We start from the raw sequence: 22,013 nt of genomic DNA on the forward strand, positions 1-22,013 counted from the left end.
TTCTTGTACTTTCTTGTTAAGTCAGCCAGCCTTCCCCTTTCTTGTGTACATTGAATTGTGCTTTGTATGATTTCAGTAGATTTTTAGATTATCACATGCTATTGCCAATGGATTGCTGATCTCTGTTAACTCAGCTGATGAAATCAGTGTGTGATTTCCACAGGGCAGCCTTATTAGTCAGCTGCAGCAACCAACAGAGATCAGTATCCTGTAACCAGTTCTAACTAGAGTAGACTCACTCATTCAGTGGCATTCACATAGGTATTGGCACACCATTCAGCAGTTGATTCAGTGAGCCTACTCTTGATTGGGACTAGCAGTAGGGTAGTGACCAAAGAGTCGTTCAGCATTTTAAAGACTAACATGGACTAACAGTCCAGGAAAGCTTATGCCAACGAATACTTTTAGGTGTGAATATGCCAAAGACTCTTTCTTGTTTCATTTGGTGTTGTAACAATAACACTATATCTGGAAGGAAATCAGAGGTCTTGTAACACCTTTAAGACGAACCAGTTTTTATTTTTCATCAGCTTTTGTGTGTACAAGTATATTTCTTCAGATGAATAAAAAACAAAAACTAGTTAAGTCTTAAAGATGCTACAAGACTTCTGGTTTCTTTTGAACTGCTACAGACTAACATGGCTACCAGCTAGATAGCTACATCTGGAGGGAGTGTTTTACCTTATTGATCGGTAGTAAATATTCGTTGTTTGAACTACAGCTCCCAGTGTATAGGCAGACCAAGGTGATGAGGACTTTGCATGCATGCCCCTCCGCCTTACTGCAGCATTGCTGAAAAATTGCATAAACACTTGCCTTGTGGTAAACCACATGAGAGCCAAAAATGCAATGCAGCAGAAAGTGGTTGAACTGCACAGTCTTGCTGTAACTTTAGCTTCTTCAGGAAGCTGAATCATGGCTGCTGGCCTGAATGTTTCAATAGAACAGCTTCATTTTCCATAGCTTTGTAGTTCTAGAAGAATCTTTTTCATTCAGCCTTTAAAGCCTTTTTCAATGTAATTTGGACAGAGAATGATTTTAAGAACTGCTGCTATAACAAGCTTGCACATTATATATTCTTCCTTTTCTGACCCTTTATGTTCCTCATAATGATTTTGGGGCCCATGGCACAACAGGGTGGTCAATTGATCAGATGGGTGGGATATAAATGCAATAAACAAACAAACAAACAAACAAACAAACAAACATTAGGATCCTTTCTATGGCAGTTACAATCTCCTCCAGGATGCCATATATTTACAAACTGTTTAATTCCTCCTGTCTTTTCTGTTTTCAAAATCTTATAGGTGCTTTAAGTACTCATGTAAGTTGGAAAATCTTTTAACAAAGAGTGTCCTATTCCATGTTTACAAATTACTGTATTTCTGGGTATTTTTTTCTGTATGGAAAAGGCCTTCTCTTTCACTGATCTCTCTGACTTCTTTTCCCCTCCATAGCTTATATAAAAGGTGGGTGGATCCTTAGAAAAGCTTGGAAAATCTACAATAAGTGCTATACAGACATTAATACACTTCAGGAATTGTATCAGAAGAAGATCACTCAGGAATCCTTGACTTCTGATGCTGCAAACGATAATCATATTACTGCAGAAGGTGTAACGGAGGAGTCGCTAAACAGACTGAAAGGTGCTGTTAGCTTTGGATACGGACTTTTTCATCTTTGCATATCCATGGTGCCCCCAAACCTGCTCAAAATCATCAACTTGCTGGGTTTTCCTGGAGACCGCCTGCAGGGGCTTTCTTCACTGATGTATGCAAGTGAAAGTAAGGACATGAAGGCCCCTTTAGCTACGTGAGTAGCTATATTGCAATGCTTTGGTAATAGTACTGACAGTAAGTAAACTGCAAGTCAACTAAAGTTAGGAAACACCATTTTTTCCTCTCTTTTATAAATGAAATGTCAGCAGGTGAAATAAAGAACAATGGTTCATAATTCTGGAGATTTTGGTAAGAGGCCTGTAATTCAGGGGAGGCTTGTTGTTGTTGTTTAGTTGTTAAGTCACGTCCGACTCTTCATGACCCCATGGACCAGAGCATGCCAGGCACCCCTGTCTCCCACTGCCTCCCGGAATTGGGTCAAAGTCATGTTGGTAGCTTCGATAACACTATCCAACTATCTCGTCTTCTGTCGTCCCCTTCTCCTCTTGCTCTTACACTTTCCCAACATCAGGGTCTTTTCCAGGGAGTCTTCTCTTCTCATGAGATGGCCAAAGTATTGGAGCCTCAGATTCAGGATCTGTCCTTCCAGTGAGCACTCAGGGTTGATTTCCTTGAAAACAGATAGTCCAGGGGAAGGCCCCTTTGTTGTAGCCTTGGTTAATTCTTTCTGAAAACAAATCTTTACCCTCATTGCAGATGTTGTTGAAAAATATTTCAGAGCGTTTTATAATTTGAAACTTTTACTAGGCTTCAGTAAGCTTATGCAGAATGTCAGTTTTTAGGTTGAGATTTTAAAAATATTTGTATGCTCTTTTGTGCCCCAGTGGTGAACATTTCTGTCAGCACACGAGGGGCTGGAATTTAGAGCCCTGAGCAGTTTGTGCCCAACAAATGTGCTACCTACAGGCTTCTGTATTCATATCAATGTAGAAGGTGACTTGAGCATTCATGGAAACTGTAGACAAATGTAGCCTTCCTTTTCTGTTGAAATAAATGTCATAACAATATGGCATGTTTCATATATTGTGCAGTTTCAACAAATCTTCCACTTGATGTGACCTTTGTCCTTTTTATACCAGTGGATGGAAATCCATTAAAATGAATACATTTACCCTCTGTAGAAACACTTGTTTTGTATGTTATGTGTTTAGCAATTGTTTAGAGATGGCTGTGTAACTGGAGCAGTTTCCTTTCTTTTGAGCTATAACCCTGGAATATGTCACTGACTTGTTTCTGTTTAAGGTGCTGATTTGGTAATTTGGGGAATTGGAGACCATCTTACCTTGCGTTGGAACTCCAGTTTGTAGCACTAAGTTTTCCTCTTCCACTTTATTTGCACGAAGAGCACCTTGCTTCCTGTTTCGGTCATGTTTGGAAATACTGCCAGACATGGGAGATTTGTCTTCGTCTCCCAGGGGAGATGAATATGAATCTCCCATGTCTAATCCTGACTCATTCCAGAACCCTGTTTGTGCTCCAGTTCACTTCAGCAAAGTGGTAGCTTATATGTGCAAGAGATACATATTGAAAGCTGGCCTTTTTCAGATATGAAAAAGACACACACACACACACACACACACACCAAGGACAGCACATCAGTCTCCATATCAAACTGTACTCTGCAGTCATCAGAGGAATCTGTTAATGAATTGCTTTGTGCTCCTTGTTGCTTTAGCTCAGTGGTTCCCAACCTCAGGCAAGACAGCTGTTATTGGACTATGATTCTCAGAAGCCTTCATCACTAGGTGTGCTGGCTGGGGTTTCAGGGAATTGCAATCCAAGAACACCTGGGTTACCCAAGGTTGGGAACTACAGCGTTAGCCCATTGTCCTGTATCTCCTTGTGCTCAGTGTTTCGAAAGTTTTCAGTGTAGCTTTTCATGTGAACAACTTATAAGCCACTTCTAAATGTGATGGTTTGGGATAGTTTGCTTCTTCCCCCAGGTGTTCAATAACAGTACAAATGTCTGAAACATCTTCAGTAGCATCTGTGCTTCTTTTTCACCTGTAATCTTAACGGCATAAGAAAGACTATCCTTCCTTCTTACAGCAATTAAGGTATAAATTAAGGAATTAACACAGTGTTGGTCCAACATGTATGATAGAGAGACTGGAACTCTAATCATGTTTCAGCATTGCTGGATTAAACAATTAGTTAATGTCATTATCTTTTTCTCTGTCCTTTTAGATTGGCTTTGCTGTGGTACCATACTGTGGTTCGTCCTTTTTTTGCTTTGGATGGCAGTGATACAAAAGCAGGATTGCAAGAGGCTAAAGAGATTCTTCAAAGAAAGGAATCTGCTTATCCAAACTCATCTCTTTTTATGTTCTTTAAGGGAAGAATTCAGCGTTTAGAGGTACTGTGGTTTTTTTCCAGGTGATTCTGGAAGATGTATTGAATCAAAGATATTCCAATAACACATTGCCAGATCTAGAGGGAAAAGTGTATTCGGGGGAAAAATCTCTTGACTTAGCTGATCATTAATATCTGTTCCATTATCCATGGCAAAACCAATTTATTTATTTTAAATATAATGCATATTTCTAGTGTTCATGGTTGCGGAGAATCTACAAAACATGGAGATGGTTGTGCACTTCAAAACAATGTTTCCTGGGACAAAAAGGTGGCATTTCTCATACCTAGCTACTGTTCTTTTGATAACCTAAGTTCCTATCCATCCAATATCCTCCTGCCCCCTTGTGGGAGAAGAAATGAATGCAAGTGTATACAACTAGCAAAAATAAAATGATACTAATACAAGTCAGCTTACATTGGTAACTGCATTACGTCATATGAGACAAAACCTTTGTTTTATATTAGCTTCATACAATCAGCTGTTAGTCACTTATGTGATGGCTCTCATGTGCAGACCTGGGGTGTTCAAATAATATTATAATATGTGAAATATCCTACTTAGTGGGATATGAAAATGGAATTCAGGCTGAGATGCTTTGCAACGCGGAAGGGGAGAGGAAGAAAATACCATTGTACTGTCATCTGCCTGGCAACACTAGATTTAGCTTACAGTGTTGACCATTATGTAATACTTCAGGAAATGGGGTACATGTGAAATGTCAGTGTTCCCATAGATACCTGGCTTGGCTCTGGAGAGGCGTGAAAGCCTCTGAGTGGACAGACAATAGCCTAGAGAGAAAGATTCATTGGAATTCGGAAATATATGAGTACCTTCTGTTAAACCAAACAGTGGCCAAAGTCCTGTTGCTAAGTTGCACTTGGAGAAGAGTAATGGCATCACCAGCAGGAGGAGATTTTTGCTAATTAAAGACTTGCTTCTTTCCTCTTGTGGCTTCTTCAACTCACAGGTAATTCATTTCATTGTAGGGAAGGCATGTGAGCTACAGGACTGAAGAAGGAAGTGTTTACCAAAAAATCTGCCCCTACAAGTGACATTATTACCCTTCCTGAGTCATAATTTATACAACGGGAGGCAATGATTTTCGCCAATAGGTTGCATTCTGTAGGATTTCAAATTATACCTCATTCCAGACTGATTGAGTGTTTTTGGAGCCTTTTGCTCCACAGAGTGACAAATCTTGTTCCTTACACCTGCAACTATGTTTACATTCTTTGCCCTTTGAAGAGTGTAAAGGCTAGTACATCCCTAAACTTCTTTGCCATAGACCATGAAGTAACATTACCCATTGAAATTCTAATTTAAAAGTTTGATTACACTGAGTGATTCTTGGATACTGGTCTAGTTCTTTACAAACGTATCAGAGGATAACTTTGAAATCCCTAACCAGCTATGGTGGGATATCTGGGAAATGTAGTCCAACACCTCTGGAGGGTACCAAGGTAGAGAGAGCTGCTAGAATGAATTTCCTTGAAACTTTTCTTGGCACCTTCAGAAATGCATAAACAAAACAGAACACACTTCTGTGTGTATTCAATCCTAGAGCACATTTATTACTGATTGAATGATGCCCCCTGCAGGCATTCTGCCCATAAAACTATGGTACAGTATTATCCTAGGCAGACACAATCATTATAGTTACATTTCATCACTTTTAACATGTACTAGTTAGCTTTTAATGGAATGATTTTTTTTATTTTATTGGTATTTTGATTTTTTTTCATAGTGTCAAATCAACAGTGCCTTGACATCCTTTCATACTGCTTTGGAACTTGCCACTGATCAGAGAGAGATTCAACATGTCTGCCTGTATGAAATTGGTAAGTGTATGTGTATAAATAAATAAATATTTTTCTTTCTACTCTGAACCACTGTTACTAGTATCTGTATAATTCTGAGTTCTCAGTAAGTAATTAGTTTGATTCTTAATAAGGCAACTTTATGAAGGATTTTTCCTGTTATTATGGCAGCTGTCGCTTAAAAATGTTTTATTTGTTCTAATAGGATGGTGTAGCATGATTGAAATGAACTTCAAGGATGCATTTGAGTCTTTTGAGCGTCTTAAAAATGAATCAAGATGGTCTCAGTGCTACTATGCTTATTTAACAGCAGGGAAGTATTGTTTTATATATACAGAGAGAATGCTTGACTGTAAATGAATGAGTGCATGAATGCATTGATTTTTGTATGGTTTGAGTGAAAAAAATATATGTGGATTAACAGATCACAAAGTGAACATAACAGTGACAAAAATATTATTTGGCTTAGATATTTTGTATCTTTTTGACTACAGGTCCCAGAAGCACTTTAAATTTTTGACAACCGTTCTCATAATTCTGGCTGGGGGAATTCCTAATGAATTAATAATAATACTGCAAATAAAGCAGCTAGTAGAGGAGGGAAAAATAAGCCTAAATTATATAGGTTCATTTAGAGAAAAATAACTTAAGGCAGTGAAAATGGAGAATATTTTGAAAACAGCAGAAACAAAGGCTCAATATAAGAAACAACAATTTTAAAATAAATTAAACAATTGGAAAAATAAACCACTACATGGTCAACACCTGAGAAATACTGATGGAAAGCATGATCATAATTCAGCACAGTCATGGCTAAAACTGGTGACCATTAAGAAAGAAAATGAAGGTTTGATTTTTGCTGCACAAGAACAAGCATTTCAAACTAATGTGTTGAAATCTAAGATTGAAGGAATTAGTGCTAACAGCAAATGTTGACTCTGCCATGAAAAAGATGAAATTGTTACATCTCATCTGCGAATATCGGAAGACTGCAGAAATAGATTACAGAATTAGACATGATAAGAGTGGCAAAATTAGTGCACTGGTCATTATATAAAAATACAATTTGCCAGCCTCCAAAACCCCATTAGAACATCAGGTAGTGAAAGTGTCAGAAAATGCTGATGGCAAGATCTTTTAGGATTTCGGGATCCAAACTGATAGATACCTTGAACATATCATACCATAGTGGTCATAGAATGAAGAGATGTCTGGATCATTGACATTGTTATTCCAGGGGATGCCAGAGCTGAAAATAAAGAATTGGAAAAATTAACAAAATATAGAGATCTGGCAATCAAAACATCTTGCTTGTGGCTGAAACACACTTTAGTGGTCCTCACAGTCATTGGGGCTTTGGTAACAATATCAAGAAATTTCACACAGTACTATAAGAAAAGTTGCAGGTCTCAGAAATCACACCATCAGAGCTACAAAAATGGTAATATTAGCAACAGCATACATACTACGCTGATACTTAGGTTTTTGGTTAAAACTTGTATCTAATTCCAGTCAGTGTTTTTTATAATTTTGATCGACTGTGTCTGGTATTTTTGAATAATAATAAAATTAAATATTATTAATTTAGTAAGAATTTCCCCAGCCAGGATTATATGAGAACGGTTGCCAAAAATTTTAAGTGTTTACAGGAGATTTCAGTTAGCTACATCCAACACCTCTCTTGGACAGATGATGTTGCTGTGAATATGGAGGAAGTTGCTGGAAGGAGCTAAGTTCTAGAGGAACCACAAGGCATTATTGGGCTGGTAGTGTTTTGAGAGTTACCCTTCATGCAGCCTAGTGAATGGGGAGACTACCGTTGTCTTCATAGCAACATCATAGGTCCAAGAGGACTGCGAAACTCCTCTAAGGACTTTAATTTTTTGACAAGTCCCAAAATTGTGGCTGTGGAAATGCATGCACTCAAAAAGATATGAAAGTGCCATGCCTGATGTGCATCTGTTATTTACTATTAATCAGGTCAAAATTGTGAGTATGGATTATTATTTTACTTGCATGATGCCTTGTTTGCATTTCCATATTTATTGCTACTGTTATTTCATTTACAAGGTACCCAAAGCTTTCCAGGGACCATTCAAAGAATAAAATTAAATAAACAGTATAGAATTTGCCTGCAGGGCTTACAAGCCACTGGATACAAAAATATATAAAAAGAAAGGAAAGCAAGAACATTTAGGCTGTAATTCTTAAAGTTATGTAGGTGTATAGTAAATATATGGAGTGGCCATTGAGGGGGAGGTCAGTCTCTCTTGTCCTGAGATTGACATAAACTTTTTAATTACTTTATTACAGTGTGTCAAGGAGCTACTGGTGATGTGAATGGTGCACAGATTGTTTTCAAGGAAGTTCAGAAGCTCTTTAAAAGAAAAAACAATCAAATTGAACAGTTTTCTGTCAAAAAGGTTTGCTTAAAATAAACTGAATTGTGTTTGTGTAGTGATAATGAGGGTCCTTCATGTTTCGTTAAACTTTTTTTCAAGCAGTGCTGCTTATGATAAGAGCTTTTCTTAACCCCTCCTAAAGGTGTAGACAGTCTGGCAAGTAATAACTCAAGGATTGCTAGTTGGGATTTTCAGAACTCTAATTTGTGGCAACAGATAGGAATGTGCAGTTTGGATATTTTTGGACTACAAATTCCATAATTCTCCTTTCTAGAAATCCTACCTCCAGGAGCCAGGCTGTATAAATACCTACATTATGCTCACCTGGAGAGAAGGCCCAGGTGACAGGCTTCATGCCTTGGCGGGGCCCAAGTTTCTGAAGGGGAGAATTTGAGTTGACCATTCTGAGAAGTATGAAGAAGGGGAGGGCTTTCTTTTAACCATTGTTCCCAAGTTGGATCATAAGGAAAAATTCAGTTATGCTAGTTCAAGAGAGGAATAATCTTAAAGCTCTTCTGAAATGGAGGGGCTTTTGATTTAGTTGTTCCAAGAACACCCCCAGCCTGGAAGATCCTGCTCAGGGATTAATTTTGGGCGGGTGGTGGTTCACTACCAATAGGAACCCAGCTGTTGATATTTTACACTTATGGTAAATGGGGCCATTGGACAGGTACAACCTCCTAGGAATCAAAGCATCTTTCTCCTATGGCAACTTCATCTCATTGCCTCCCCCCATGAGTGTTCTGCTTGGAGTTAGGGGCCCTATTCTTGTTTTTTTCACACCCCACTTAATGTGGATTTCATTGCAGAAATGAGAGTTTTTATCGACTCAGTAGATTCTTCCTGTTATAAAATTCTCATTTAGTTGATACAGGGAAATGCCCTTGATTTTACATGCATAGTGTTTGCATTCTCTGTATGAAATCCTGTTACATAGTTACAGAAATAATGCAGCTTTTAGAAGCAAATTGTCCAAAGTTAAGAAATCTCAGTCATTATCTGTTGCATACTAAGTACTGTAGCAGGATTTGGTGTGCAACAGATAATTCATATAGAGAGTCCTTAATTTAGGGCAATTCTCATCTAAAAATTACACCATTCGCATAAATGTGCAACAGGATTTCAGCCTCTATGTAGAAATAAACTGCTGTTCACTTTCACTCACCCCATTGTGTGCATCCAAAGTTAAAAAATATGTGTGCATTCATCTTCCTATGGAGAGAAGGGCATCTTTGCATTGGCTTATCTCTCCACTTTGAGAGGCAGGTTCTTACTTTAAACAATCCTGTGGGCAACAGATGCCATCTCACATGGGTGGACAACCAAGAACCCCATTCGTACTTTCTAAGCTATAGAAATGGAATAAATACACATTAAATACAAATTGAAATAGAAAACTGAACAGGAGCAGATGACCCTTATGTGCACAGTGCCTGATTACAACTTAAATCTGGTGCTTGGACTTAGAGTTACATTGCCAGCACAGATTCTGTACCCATTCCTACTAAAGAGGGTCGAAGGAAGGTGGAAAAGTAAAAAGACTTGTACAGTGGTGCCTCGCTTAACGAGTGCACCGTTTAACGACAAATCCGCATAGCGATGCGGATTTTGCGATCGTTTTTGCGATCGCATTGCGATGTTTTAATAGGTAAAACATCGCATTGCGATGATTGGTAAGCGTTTCGCTTACTGATCTTCACATTGAGATGTTTGGGAAACAGCTGATCGGTGGTTCCAAAATGGCCACCGGAAGAAGAAAATGGCCACCCGCAGCGTTTTCATGCCGATTCCTCGCTTACCGAGGCGGCGAAAATGGTGGCCCTATGGAGGTGAGTTTATCCCCCATAGGAACGCATTAAACAGAGTTGAATGCGTTCCTGTGAGGTTTTTCTTTCCGTATAGCAATGTTTCCGGATAGCGACGATATATCCGGAACGGATTATCGTCGCTATGCGGGGCACCACTGTATCTAGGACCTCAAGGAATATTTCAGTTTGCAGTAGTCTCATTCTTTACTCATACTAGAGGGGGCTCTAAATAACAGCACATCTGAGCCCCCATGGGGACACATCACATTTTGTGGTTGTTCCCCACTTGGGGCTCTGATATTTCAGCTTTCTAAATCTGCTGTTCTTTGCTAATTTTTTTAAATTCTTCAGTTTGTTTACTTACACAGTGTGAGACCTTTAATTTCTAGAAAAAGTAGATGTTAATTTATGTGGAAAATAAAACACAATTTTTATTCTTTGCAGGCAGATAGATTCAGGAAGCAAAAACCAACTAAACAGCTCTGCGTTTTGGCCTCCATTGAAGTATTGTATTTATGGAAGGCTCTTCCAAACTGTTCGTTTACAAACCTACAGCACATGAGTCAAGGTACATGATGTGATTTCTGTCTTCTCTTTTGCACACAGTGTTATTTGTTCTATCAGACAATGCATTTGTTCTCACTGTTCTGTCATTAATGTCAGCAATTTGAGCCAATTTGAAGGCAGCAAATGATTTACTCATATAATAACTGGCAAAGTAGACATTCTTGAATTTTTTATTTTAACTCAAGGAACGGGATGTGACGTTTACACTGTGGCCCCTGCTTGTTTCACCAAACACAGAGCTCACACAAGTATCCCAACATGCCATTTAACACGCTGCCACCAGTTGATCTCTTTATCAACCCATATTTCCTATGAAAGACTGAGGGTCATTCAGTATAGAACTTTTAAACAGAAACAGGTTTATTGATTACATGTTTTAGGAATAGTTTTTAAGCACATTCTTAAAGTTACACAAAGCTTCAGTATTTTACTTAAACCTCTTCTATCTTAATTAATACAGGCCACTCTGACTAATCACTCCTTAAACACTCTCTGCCTCAAACCCCCAAACTCTTTCTCTCTTCTCTGTCTCTCTGACTGAACTCTCTAGACCAGAGGTCCCCAACCCCCGGGCCTGAACTGGACCGGTCTGCCAAGACAACCCCCCCTGCATGCACTCACTACCGCACAGCCCATTTGCGGCTGCGCGCGCGCTCCAGCATGCCTGTGCGAGCGCCACACCGCTGTTTACGCATGCGCACAAGCATCAGCACGCCCAGACAAGCACATGCATGCAAGCGTGGGGGATGCCACACCATCCTCAGCCGGTCAGCAGACCGAAAAAGTTTGAGGACTGCTGCTCTACACTCTGACTCACCCTTCCCTTCTTGTTTCTCTGGCTTCACTTCCCAACAGCTCTCACACGGAATAATTTCAGACTATAATCTGATGTTTAATTACTGTTCTACCACCACTTCCTGGGGGAAAAAATCTTGATAGCACTTTTGGCCAAATTATACAGTTAGATCCTCCATCTCTCAGTGGAAAACTCTGCTTACCCATGAAAGTTGGTTAGGGATTAGAGCAATGCAACCTAGTTACATTCACAAGAACACTAGTGGGTATAACTTGCACACTGGGCTGTGAATAGAAGAAAACTATTTCGGATGCTCGTATAATGGGAAAATAATTAAAATACCTAGCTAAAAATGCTAGCAGTAACTGGCCACCTGAAGGAGATGGACTAGCTTCTTTGAACAAATATTGACAGGACTAGAAAGAAATTGAAGGTGAAGAAGTCAGCAGTGGGGTTCAAACTTTTTTTAGGAGGTTTCTCTCCTTGAGCGGGATGGTATCAGTTTTGAGCATGGTAGCTCTTACATGGATGATTATGGAATTCAATTAATCTTGTTTTGTGTCCTGATAAAGCCTGCCAAGAGGTTGATGATTCTACTGCTGTTGGTTTGAAGAATTTGTTGCTTGGTGCCATACATAAATGCTTAGGAAATTCAGAAGATGCTATTCAGGTATGTTTTTTTATGAAGCAGGGCAGAATAAGAGCAGAGAGGGGGAAATGTGGCAACATATTTTAGAATCTCTTTAAGGGCAAACCACATGATTGGAAGCGGAGTGTATGATGCAGAGAAATTATCATATTGAAAAAAGCCTGGTAACATTCCTAGCTAATTGATTAAGTGGTAATCCAGGGGAGAAGTAGGTTTGTAGTTTGCCTGTGGACTCAAAGGAAACTGTCTTTAACTTGTGGAGGGGACAGAGGTGAGAAACAAAATAGTTGTCCCCTGCATTCTTTTTTCCAGCAATTTCTTGCATGTTCCCAAGTTTTTTTTTCTACAGAGGGAACTGAATAACTAATTTTCAAGGAATGAAAAAATGTATTTCGTGAAATAACAGCATTGCTTTTTCAGTGACAATTTAATTGCTCTCCTGATATTTTAGTTTGATGGACCCCAGATACAGAAACCTCCATTCCACCATTGTTTTTCAATCTTAATAAACATTATTAACATCTCTATATTACAATTTTCTGATAATGATTTGCAAGGTGGAGGCTGATAAATCTATTATGGCAGAAACCAGAGGCAGAGCTCAGTTGCTCTGGACTCCAGAGAAAGATGTGATAGAGCACAAGCTTTCTACACAGAAGGTCTCCCACTTTAAGGATTTTGGTCTGTGGTTAAAAGGATTAGCTAAAAAGTGATGGGAAGGAACTCTTGCTTTAACTCCACGGGGCTGCTGCCAAGGGAACAAGATATTCTCACGTGCTGTAAGGTTGCTTCCTTTTCTAAAGACCCAGGCATCCCTAACCACAAGTAACTTTTTCCCTCAGTGGTATTTTGATTTAAAATGATAAATTAGTTTTGTAAAACTAACAGACAAATCAAAAAGTAGTACAGTGGTGCCCCGCTTAACAACGTTAATCCGTTCCAGCAAAATCGCTGCAGAGCGAAAACATCGTAAAGCGAAATAAAAAAAAACCATTGAAACGCATTAAAACCTGGTTAATGCATTCCAATGGGCTGAATAACTCACCATCCAGCGAAGATCCTCCATAGGGGCAGCCATTTTCAGTGCCTGTAGAGGAGGAATCCGTCCAAAAACACAGCGGGGAGCCATTTTGAGCAGCCGGTGGCCATTTTGAAAACCCAACAATCAGCTGTTTTGATTGTCGTAATGCGAAGAATCAGTTCCTGAAGCAGGGAACCGATCTTTGCAAAGCGAAAAAACCCCATTTATAACATCGTTTTGCGGTCGCAATTGCGATCGCAAAAACATCGTTGTGAAGTGGATTTGGCGTTATACGGGGTAATCGTTAAGCGGGGCACGACTACTGTTTCATTATAGAGAACTCATGGGAAAAATAATTAAAACATATTTGGGGGGAAAAGATTGCTGCAATCTTTAATGAAAACTTTGGTGTCTAAAGCAAAGGCATAATTTGTCTTGGAAACTTGCTGTGTGTTGAGTATGCTAATTCTCTTCCATAGTTCTTTCAGAGAGCCCTTAAAGATGAACTATGTCGCCAAAACAACTTGTATATTCAGCCATACGCTTGCTATGAACTTGGCTGCCTTTTACTAGAAAACCCACAGGTAATAATATAGTTTATTTTGAAATTGTTTTTGATTGGGGGTTTGTTTTGCCACTTAATGCTTGCCAAGTGTAAGCAGTAGTGGACCTCAAAAAAGACTCACATAGCAAGGTTATATCTAGGACTGTTTGCTAGTCTTTTTCAAAGGAAACAAGAAAGAAAGAACAGACAAGAGTAGCAGTGCATGTGAATGGAGCAGATATCATTTAGTTAAAGGCTTGCAAAGTAGGTCTCTCAGCCTTCGTTTAATGGGGAAACCTGTGAGTAATCCCCATACTATTTATGTTTCTTATTTGCGACTCATATTTACTTATTGTATGCCAAACATTTCTGGTAACATTTGCAAGCCCAGTGGGACCTTAAAGATTCAGTTATGTAAAAAGTGAAAATCTTCATACACTGTCTCTATCCTATCCTCCTCTTTACCACATTTCTCTGCAGTGCTACACTTAAGATCCTAAAACAACTTTAATTAATGCTCTTCAGGCCTGTTTCTAAGGAATAACCTTCTTGTTCTTCAGTAACCTCTTGACAGCTCAGCATGAATTTGTTCAGAACATGACAAACAGATAATTATTTAACCTGCTCATTTATTTTTATTCCTTTTTAAAAAAGAAAAATTGATTTGATATCCTGGGTTCAAACTCCTGCCCAGCCATGGAAACTCACTGGGGGTTTGCAACTAGTAAAGCCACTCCTTAAACATCTCACTTACCTTGAAAGCCCTGTTGGGGTCACTGTAAGTTGGTTCCAGTTTGATGGCACATAACGGCAACATCCTTAAAACACACACTATATATGCCAGTAATTCTGCAAAGATCTGCTTTCTAGGATGTTTTAGCAGTGTATAGTAACAATTTGATTTGGAATAGTGGAATGGCTGTATGTGGTAGAGCATTTCCTCTATATGTGTTTTGAAATTGAGTTTCATCAGCGCAGTGAGTTTCTTGTAATAGAACAACATCCACTGAAAGGTTGTTCGGAAGCCTGAGTAACTAGTCAGCTATAGAACTGCTCATACTTTCCACATTAAGTTGCAAAATTTTCAGGACATCTCTTGTGTCCTTTGTCAGTTGGTTCTGAAAAGAGCCATTTTTAGTTTTGGTGTTTGTGCTGATTCTTCTTGCTGGGAAATCCTTGTGAGGCCCAGCAGCTGGAATGTGTAGATTATTTAGCCATGACAAATCACGTTGCCCAGGGTGCAGCACGAGGAGGCTACTTTGCATTGTACCCCAGACAATGTGACTTTAAGGTTTTACATTTTATCCGTGTTTTATATTGTATTTGTGAAGTCTTACAAAATAATGTTGTATTCTGCTATGCCGTATGAAATAAATAAATACAGAATTTTGATCTACATGTAGAAGGTCAGATCCAGTCCTTGGCTTCTTCACGCATGTGGGGAAAAAAGTATGGAAAGGTGCTGAGACTTTGGAAAGCTGCTGGCAGTGGTCTCTCTCTCATGTGGGTTTAATACAGGGTGGCTTCCAATGATCCTGTAGATACAAGGGTTTTCAGGGAATGGAAGGAGTGGATTGAGAAGGTGTCTAAACTTAGTCTGTTGGGAATCTATTCAGAAATTAAAAACTCAGATTATGTTACACCTTGTTCTTTCATCTTATTTCAAGTAGATTGAAGTTTTGGGTAATTTGGTATGGAATTGTAGAATGAAAATCCTGTCTCATAAACTCAGATCTCATGTTTGAATAGAGCATGTGTAGCTCAGAAATGTACATACATTTATTTATTTTTAATTTGAAAGTGGCTGATGCCACTCTTTAAAACTAATTACTCAGTTTCTGATACTAAGAATTTTACTCATTTATATGCTATCAGAACTTTAACTATAAAATTAAGTTTTCCTCTTTTTTGCTAGATGGATAGAAATTTCTAAATTAATATTTTGCTTTCTCCTGCAGACTGTTCCAAGAGGGAAGACTTTATTGCTTCAAGCAAAGGTAAAGTTCAGAATTGATCAAGCACTTTTCCTTTCTGTAAATTGGGGCCTTCTCTTCTTTGCAAGATAGCCTGGGACAGGGGGAACTATTTTTGGCAGTCAGATGAATCTGAGTGTTTGTGGCTGCTTAAGATTTTCACGTACTCCTTTATTAATAGCACAAGTAAGGTTAATACCTTTGTCTTTTTTGTTGCAGGAAGAATTCACAGGGTATGACTTTGAAAATAGATTGCATGTCCGCATACATGCAGCATTAGCCTCTCTGAGAGAAGTGGTCCCTCAGTGATCGGCAGGATGCTTCAGCTCTTCACTTCTTACTGTGGACAAAGCTGTTAGAAAGACCGGCTTTTCTCCTGAAAAAACTATCTGGGCCTGAGATCATTTCTGCAATATGTAGAACTGGTGAAAGAAAAGTTCCCATCTCAACAGTTAAGGACAAAATTAGACAAAAAGGTTAAGTAACCTTGGGCTCAATCCAGTAGTAACTGCTCCCATGCAAACCCTATTTAAATAAGTAGGGCTAGAAGTTCCATGTCTGTAATTCAGTGGGTTTGTGCTGGACAACTGACCTGAGCATTGACAGCATTGTATTCCAGTGCTTTTAGGATATTTTATTTTTAAAATTTGGGTTTGTTTTTGCCAAGCTGAACATACTAAGCCTGTGACTGTACAAATGAGCCTACAATAAGCACACTTTGGTTTCTTGAAACAAGATTGGCTCAGTTACTACAAGTAGAGTCCCCCCCAGTTCTGAATAGATTCATTTTTTCCTTTTGTATTAAAGTAAACCATTTGTTCGTTGAAATGGTACTATGTAATTGTTTCAAACTGTATATCGACAGGAAAGGATATAATTTTTGTTTAAATGCCACCAGAAGTAGAGCAGGGAAGAAACAAGCTCAGTATACTCATAGCACAACAGACCCATTTATTTATTTAATTTTTTCTTAATTGTTCAAGTATGTGTGAACAACAAAACCTGAATACATATTCATGTTAAATTGTGAGTATACTTAGAGATGTTCTATTTTTCAGCCAAACATTTATTTTTTAATTCCTTAATTACTGTTTTAAGCACCTTTATACCTGTTTTAAATGGTACTGTAGCCTGCTGGCCTTGTTATTGCAAGTCTTTATAAATTATCAGTCATACTACTGATGTCTACAATAAGTGGGACAAGACTTGCCAAGTAGTTTTTAATTTTATCTTTCTTCTGAGTTTAGAACTTTTAAAATAGCAGAATAATGAAGAATTCACTTTTTCGTACGTTTAAAATTATCACACTTTAATTCAGTGTGTATTTTTAAAAACAGGCATGTGTTGTTTTCTTTTTAAAGAACAGCAAGAAACATAATTTTTGGAGTAGCGGTCTTTCCTAAATGCTCGACAGTTGTATAATTTTGTGGAGCAAAGATAGTGCACTTTTTCTTTTAAAATTGAAAAGCCTTACCGTACTTTCATTCTTTCTATCATTCTTCTCTGTACTTTGATTCTGGCATGCTTAGCCAAATCTTGTTTGCACTTCACCTGAACTTGCTGGCTGCAGAGTGTCTATAGCACATGGAGAGTGGAAATCCATTGTTTCCAACTGCAAGTTGACTAGGTTCCCACTAAATCTGTGAAGCTGAGTGCAAGCAGGGGTTTTCCCCCCTCACCTCTCTATCCAGTGCTGCTTTGGATGGTGCAGCACATATGGTGTGAATCAGTCCACTTCAGGAGATTGCCACACACCCAAACTGGAATTGCCAAGTACATTCCAAAGCTGCTGGAATAGACTGTCTCCCTTTGCTCTCTGGATACTTCGTTGCCCTTGAACCTCTGTTTGAGATAAAATAAAAAAATAAAATCTTAGGTAATATAATGCTGCTTCAATTTTATAATAGCACTGTAATATGTGAATACATTTCTTCAGGCTTCATTTTCTTGCTTTGATTGGAGTCTGTTTTAAACTGACAGTTTCTTGCTTTTTCTTGCAGTTTATAGACTTTGGTCTTTGGCTCTTGTGCTGTCATACATATGAAAATATTGAATGGGTTTGTGTGTGTCTTAAAATGAAAGAATTCATAGTTTTAAAAAATTCAGAGTTTTATCACAATCACCTGTAATACATTGGCACATTGTTCAAAGCAGGAGTTGTAAAAAAGAGAACAGGGCAGGAAGCCAAGAACAGGAGTAGTGTTAGAGCAGGAATTTGCTTTTGCTTTCCAGCAGGCCACACAGAACATCTGTGGGCATAGATTATAGCAGCAGCACCCTTGTGCATGTATATTTTTGGGATACAAGGGACTTCGGGGGATAGAAAACATGAACATTTTCCTGCATCTGGAAAAAATACCAAAACTTAGCAAAAGAGAATACTTGGACAAGGAGAGGATGGAAATGCTATGTACCTCTATGTAAGTAGTTTTGATCCTAAACTGTGATTCATTAAGTAGAAATAATATCCTTGAATTCATTTTCTGTTACAGTTCCTTATTGCTCCAAGTGATTTTCTCTACTTGCATTTTTTCTTCAGATATGTACCACAGATGTCAAACCAGATGGGCATTATACAGTGGTACCTCAACTTACGAACATCTCCACTTGCGAACGATTCAAGTTACGAGCGGCACTGTTCGCAAAAAGTTGCTTCAACTTGCGAACAGAGCCTCAACTTACGAACCAAAAACCCCCGAAAAACCCCTTTCCTATACTTTTTTTGACCTAAGTTCATCTTAGGTCAAAAGAAGAAAAAAAATTTAAAAAAATCACCCCCTAGTAGTACAGATTAACCAGTTTTGCATTAATTCCTATGGGAACTAATGGCTCTGCCTACAAACAGCGCCTCGACATACAAACGAAAAACAGCAGGTACGGATTAAATGGTTTTCAATGCATTCTTAGGGAAAAGTTTGCCTCGACTTACAAACTTTTCGATGTATGAATGCTGTTCCAATACGGATTAAGTTCGTAAATTGAGATACCACTATAATCTGCAATTGAAGCAAGCTACATCCAGGTACATTTGTGCTACCACAAATGACTTGGGCAATACAGATCAGTATATGTGGGAGCAAGGCTATTAAAGTAACAGACTGTATTATGATCATAGGCCTGCTCACCAGTAACCAGATGAGAGGTTGAGTTGTAGTAATACATTTGCAGGCCTGTTTGGAGATGCATTAACCTTGGGAGAAAAAAATAACCTTGACTTGTGCATTGACAGCAACTCAGTGCCACATTAGTTCATGTATTTCTTCTCATGTTCCCCTTCCCCATGCACTCTTGATAGAAGAAACCTTTAGGCTGTAAATGTCAAAGATATTTTTATATTAGATTATGCCAATGATGAGAACTGTATTTTATGTAATTGGAATATGTTTTTATATTTTATAGCTCGGAGGCATGGTCTAATAGCAATAATTCATTCTTATTTGTTAAAAAGAAATTACCTGGTCAGGTATATTTTTGTTGTTGATTATATCTTTTAATTGTATTATGACTTTAAGTGAATAATGTGAATTTTTACATGTCCGTTTAGAAGTTTTCTGTGGTATGCTATACATGTCATTAAATTACAGAACTTCTATTAAAAACACTTCTGCTAACTGAATTTAAAAACAAGATTTGGGCTTTCTCTTTTCATATACCTTAGTTAAGTAACTTCTGAATGACCTACATGCAAAGTGCATCAAACTGAACTGTATGATTGGTGGCCAAATTTGATATTACACAGGGAAATCTGTACTGTCTCCCAGTAGTTTTATTTTAAAGAGGTGTTCTGAATTGATTAAGAGTAGAGGAAGGAAGGATCAATATACCGTACCTCTATCCCAAGACTTTTTTCTCACATGAACCCATAGCTGGGCTAGATATCTCCTATGACTGTGGAAAGCAGCATGGGACATGGTTTGAGCTGATGGAAATGTTATTTAGCTATGTTAAAACAGAGAGACCCAGCTCCAGCTATATTAAAATGGAAACTTTGATGAGACTCTCCCTGTTAAATGTCTAGTCTGTTCTTAGGCTTTATTCTTCACCAAATTTATAAATCTTTGTCTAACCTGAACTGCTTCAGTCTCCAGTGAATGCTTCTCCACATTGAACAGTCAGACAAACAAAGCCCCCAATCCAGATAGGAAAATAACTTGCCAGAATAAGGTTTCTAACTTAGAATCCTTCTTCCTAACATAATCAGGCTTTTATATAATTAATAATAATAATAACCTTAGAACTGAAGAGCTGGAAAGGGCCCTGTGGATCATCAAGTCCAGCCCCTGACAAGGAGGCACAGTGGAGAATTGAATTCCCAACCTCTGGCTTCACAGCCAGAGACCTCAGCCAGTGAGTTAACTACCAGTTCTTCCAATGAAGTAATCTAATATAGAAAACTTCATAGTTTTCTATATTATCTGACCCTAGCCTTGTGTAAATCCTAGGCATTGGATTGCCACCTTTGTGAGAATTGAGTCAAAGTCCTCTAAACAGTTATCTGAAAACCTATTCTTCCCATGGCATAGTTTCTCCAACTTTAGCTGGGAACAGACATACAGTATATCGTATTTAACTCAGAACTGATTTCACACTTGGCAATGAGTATCAAATTGCAAAATGGTACTGTCTGTTGTAAACGGCACACATACATTTATATCACATTCCTCAAAATATACGAAACCAAGAGAGTGCTCTTTTCCTTTCAGCCTCTTCCATCTTTACTTAAGAAGTCTTGCTATTTGAGTGTATGTGTGCCATTTACAGTGGATGCGCTGTCACATGTATTATTTGAGTGCAGATGCTCAATTAAACATACAGCTGGTCTTTCATGCGTTGCTTAAGCAAGAGTATTCCAGGTGTACTCCAAAGACCCACAGATGCAAAATCTGTACTTGATTCATTTTTTTGAACATTTTCCTTCAAATATATGTTCAGTTTTTCTTTGGCTCAAATATTTTGTCTTCTGTCATAAACATTCAATGCTTTTACAGTGCTGTGCTTCTTATTCTCTCCATATTTGCTCTTAAATAAAAATACATAGTACCTTGTTTTGACTTCGCCTCTCCATTTAAGAATACCATTTAATGTGCCATATACGAATGTAGTGATCGAAGGGGTTGCATGATTACACAAAATGGAAGGGCATATCTTTGTACTCTATATATGTATTAAGAGGAAAGATTTTGGTTTTTAAAATATAAAGATTGGATGCTGCCAGACTTCTAGGAGGGAAAGCAAAATAAAGTTTATACCAAGGGAACATTTTGGAATCTTTCCCCAGAGAGCAAAGCAAATATATTATTCATGCATATTTTTTTGGACTTATATACCGCCCCATAGCGCTACAAGCACTCTCCGGGCGGTTTACAGTTTAATTATACAGGCTACACATTGCCCCCCCAGCAAGCTGGGTACTCATTTTACCGACCTCGGAAGGATAGAAGGCTGAGTCTTATTCATTATATATATTATTCACTATATATTGTGCATGCATGAAACCTTGTTTCTACTTCCTCGTTTGTGAGACGCACAACTTGGGAAGAGTTCCTTCCTTTATCATGTCATGACGTTGCATCAGTACATTTCCTTTGGGATCAAATGGTACATAAAATCTATAGCTAGCTGTTGGCAATAGTTGACATTGGAAAGACATTTTATCTATCCTGAATTGGTTGCTTTGCCTCCTACCTGCTTGTGATGGACTTGTCCAGACTTCCAGCGTCCTGACCTGATTTAGGCCCATAAACTGATTGATGTGGAAGTAGCTGGAGAGTCCTCTGTTTGTCTGTTGGATTAGACTAAAGACTTATTTAGGTATTAATAGAGAGTATGGTCATAGAACTGTGAGGCTACATGTGACATCTCCTTCCCAGATACAGACTGAGCATAAAGGTTTGAACCAGTTTAACCACATTATGGATGTTTGTGTTAAAACCCCTCCACAAATTAGGAATTCTACACTATTGGGATTCCTGGTGAGAACGAGGCAGAATACATTCACCTAAGAGTGCTTAGGCTCCTTCAGCCTTTGTGCTTAACATGCACGGTCTCTGGGATGGTAATGGAGTTTATATATGAGGTACTGCAGCCCTTTGTCTCTGTGTGTTCTCTGTGAATGACTGATGTTACATTACTTCCCACTTAATGATTTTGTAGCAGACTGTTAAACAATTTCTAAGTTGAAATTTACTTGCTCCAAATATTTTTTAAATAAAGAGTGTTAGAAGGTGATGATATTAATTAAAATACAGCATCTGGTTTCCAGTGCCTTCCAGATATTTCCGACTATGACCATCAGGCCCATCTAAATTGACCAGTGTTTGTGGGTGAGGATTCGGTTGTGTAGCAGTCCTTTCAAACCAGAAACAAATATTTATATACTTCAGTCTGATATCTTGGCAACT

The 22,013-nt window shown here is 38.4% G+C and overlaps 2 protein-coding genes across 2 annotated transcripts in view; both read left to right on the plus strand.

The window, feature by feature from the left end:
- The window catches only part of TTC39C (tetratricopeptide repeat domain 39C), a 59,730-nt gene extending 40,491 nt beyond the window's left edge, over positions 1-19,239 (plus strand). Inside the window, exons 5-14 of the mRNA XM_072998856.2 lie at positions 1,458-1,812; positions 3,867-4,035; positions 5,780-5,873; positions 6,058-6,174; positions 8,166-8,275; positions 10,507-10,630; positions 11,998-12,095; positions 13,575-13,679; positions 15,598-15,636; positions 15,832-19,239. Of these exons, the coding sequence (XP_072854957.1) occupies positions 1,458-1,812; positions 3,867-4,035; positions 5,780-5,873; positions 6,058-6,174; positions 8,166-8,275; positions 10,507-10,630; positions 11,998-12,095; positions 13,575-13,679; positions 15,598-15,636; positions 15,832-15,921 (1,301 nt within the window). The 3' untranslated portion in view covers positions 15,922-19,239. The remainder of the gene's footprint in view (positions 1-1,457; positions 1,813-3,866; positions 4,036-5,779; positions 5,874-6,057; positions 6,175-8,165; positions 8,276-10,506; positions 10,631-11,997; positions 12,096-13,574; positions 13,680-15,597; positions 15,637-15,831) is intronic.
- The window catches only part of LOC144589116 (uncharacterized), a 231,996-nt gene that overhangs the window by 25,990 nt on the left and 183,993 nt on the right, over positions 1-22,013 (plus strand). The window lies entirely within an intron of this gene.

Source organism: Pogona vitticeps, chromosome 4 (assembly GCF_051106095.1).
Source record: "Pogona vitticeps strain Pit_001003342236 chromosome 4, PviZW2.1, whole genome shotgun sequence".
Taxonomy (NCBI): Eukaryota; Metazoa; Chordata; class Lepidosauria; order Squamata; family Agamidae; genus Pogona; species Pogona vitticeps.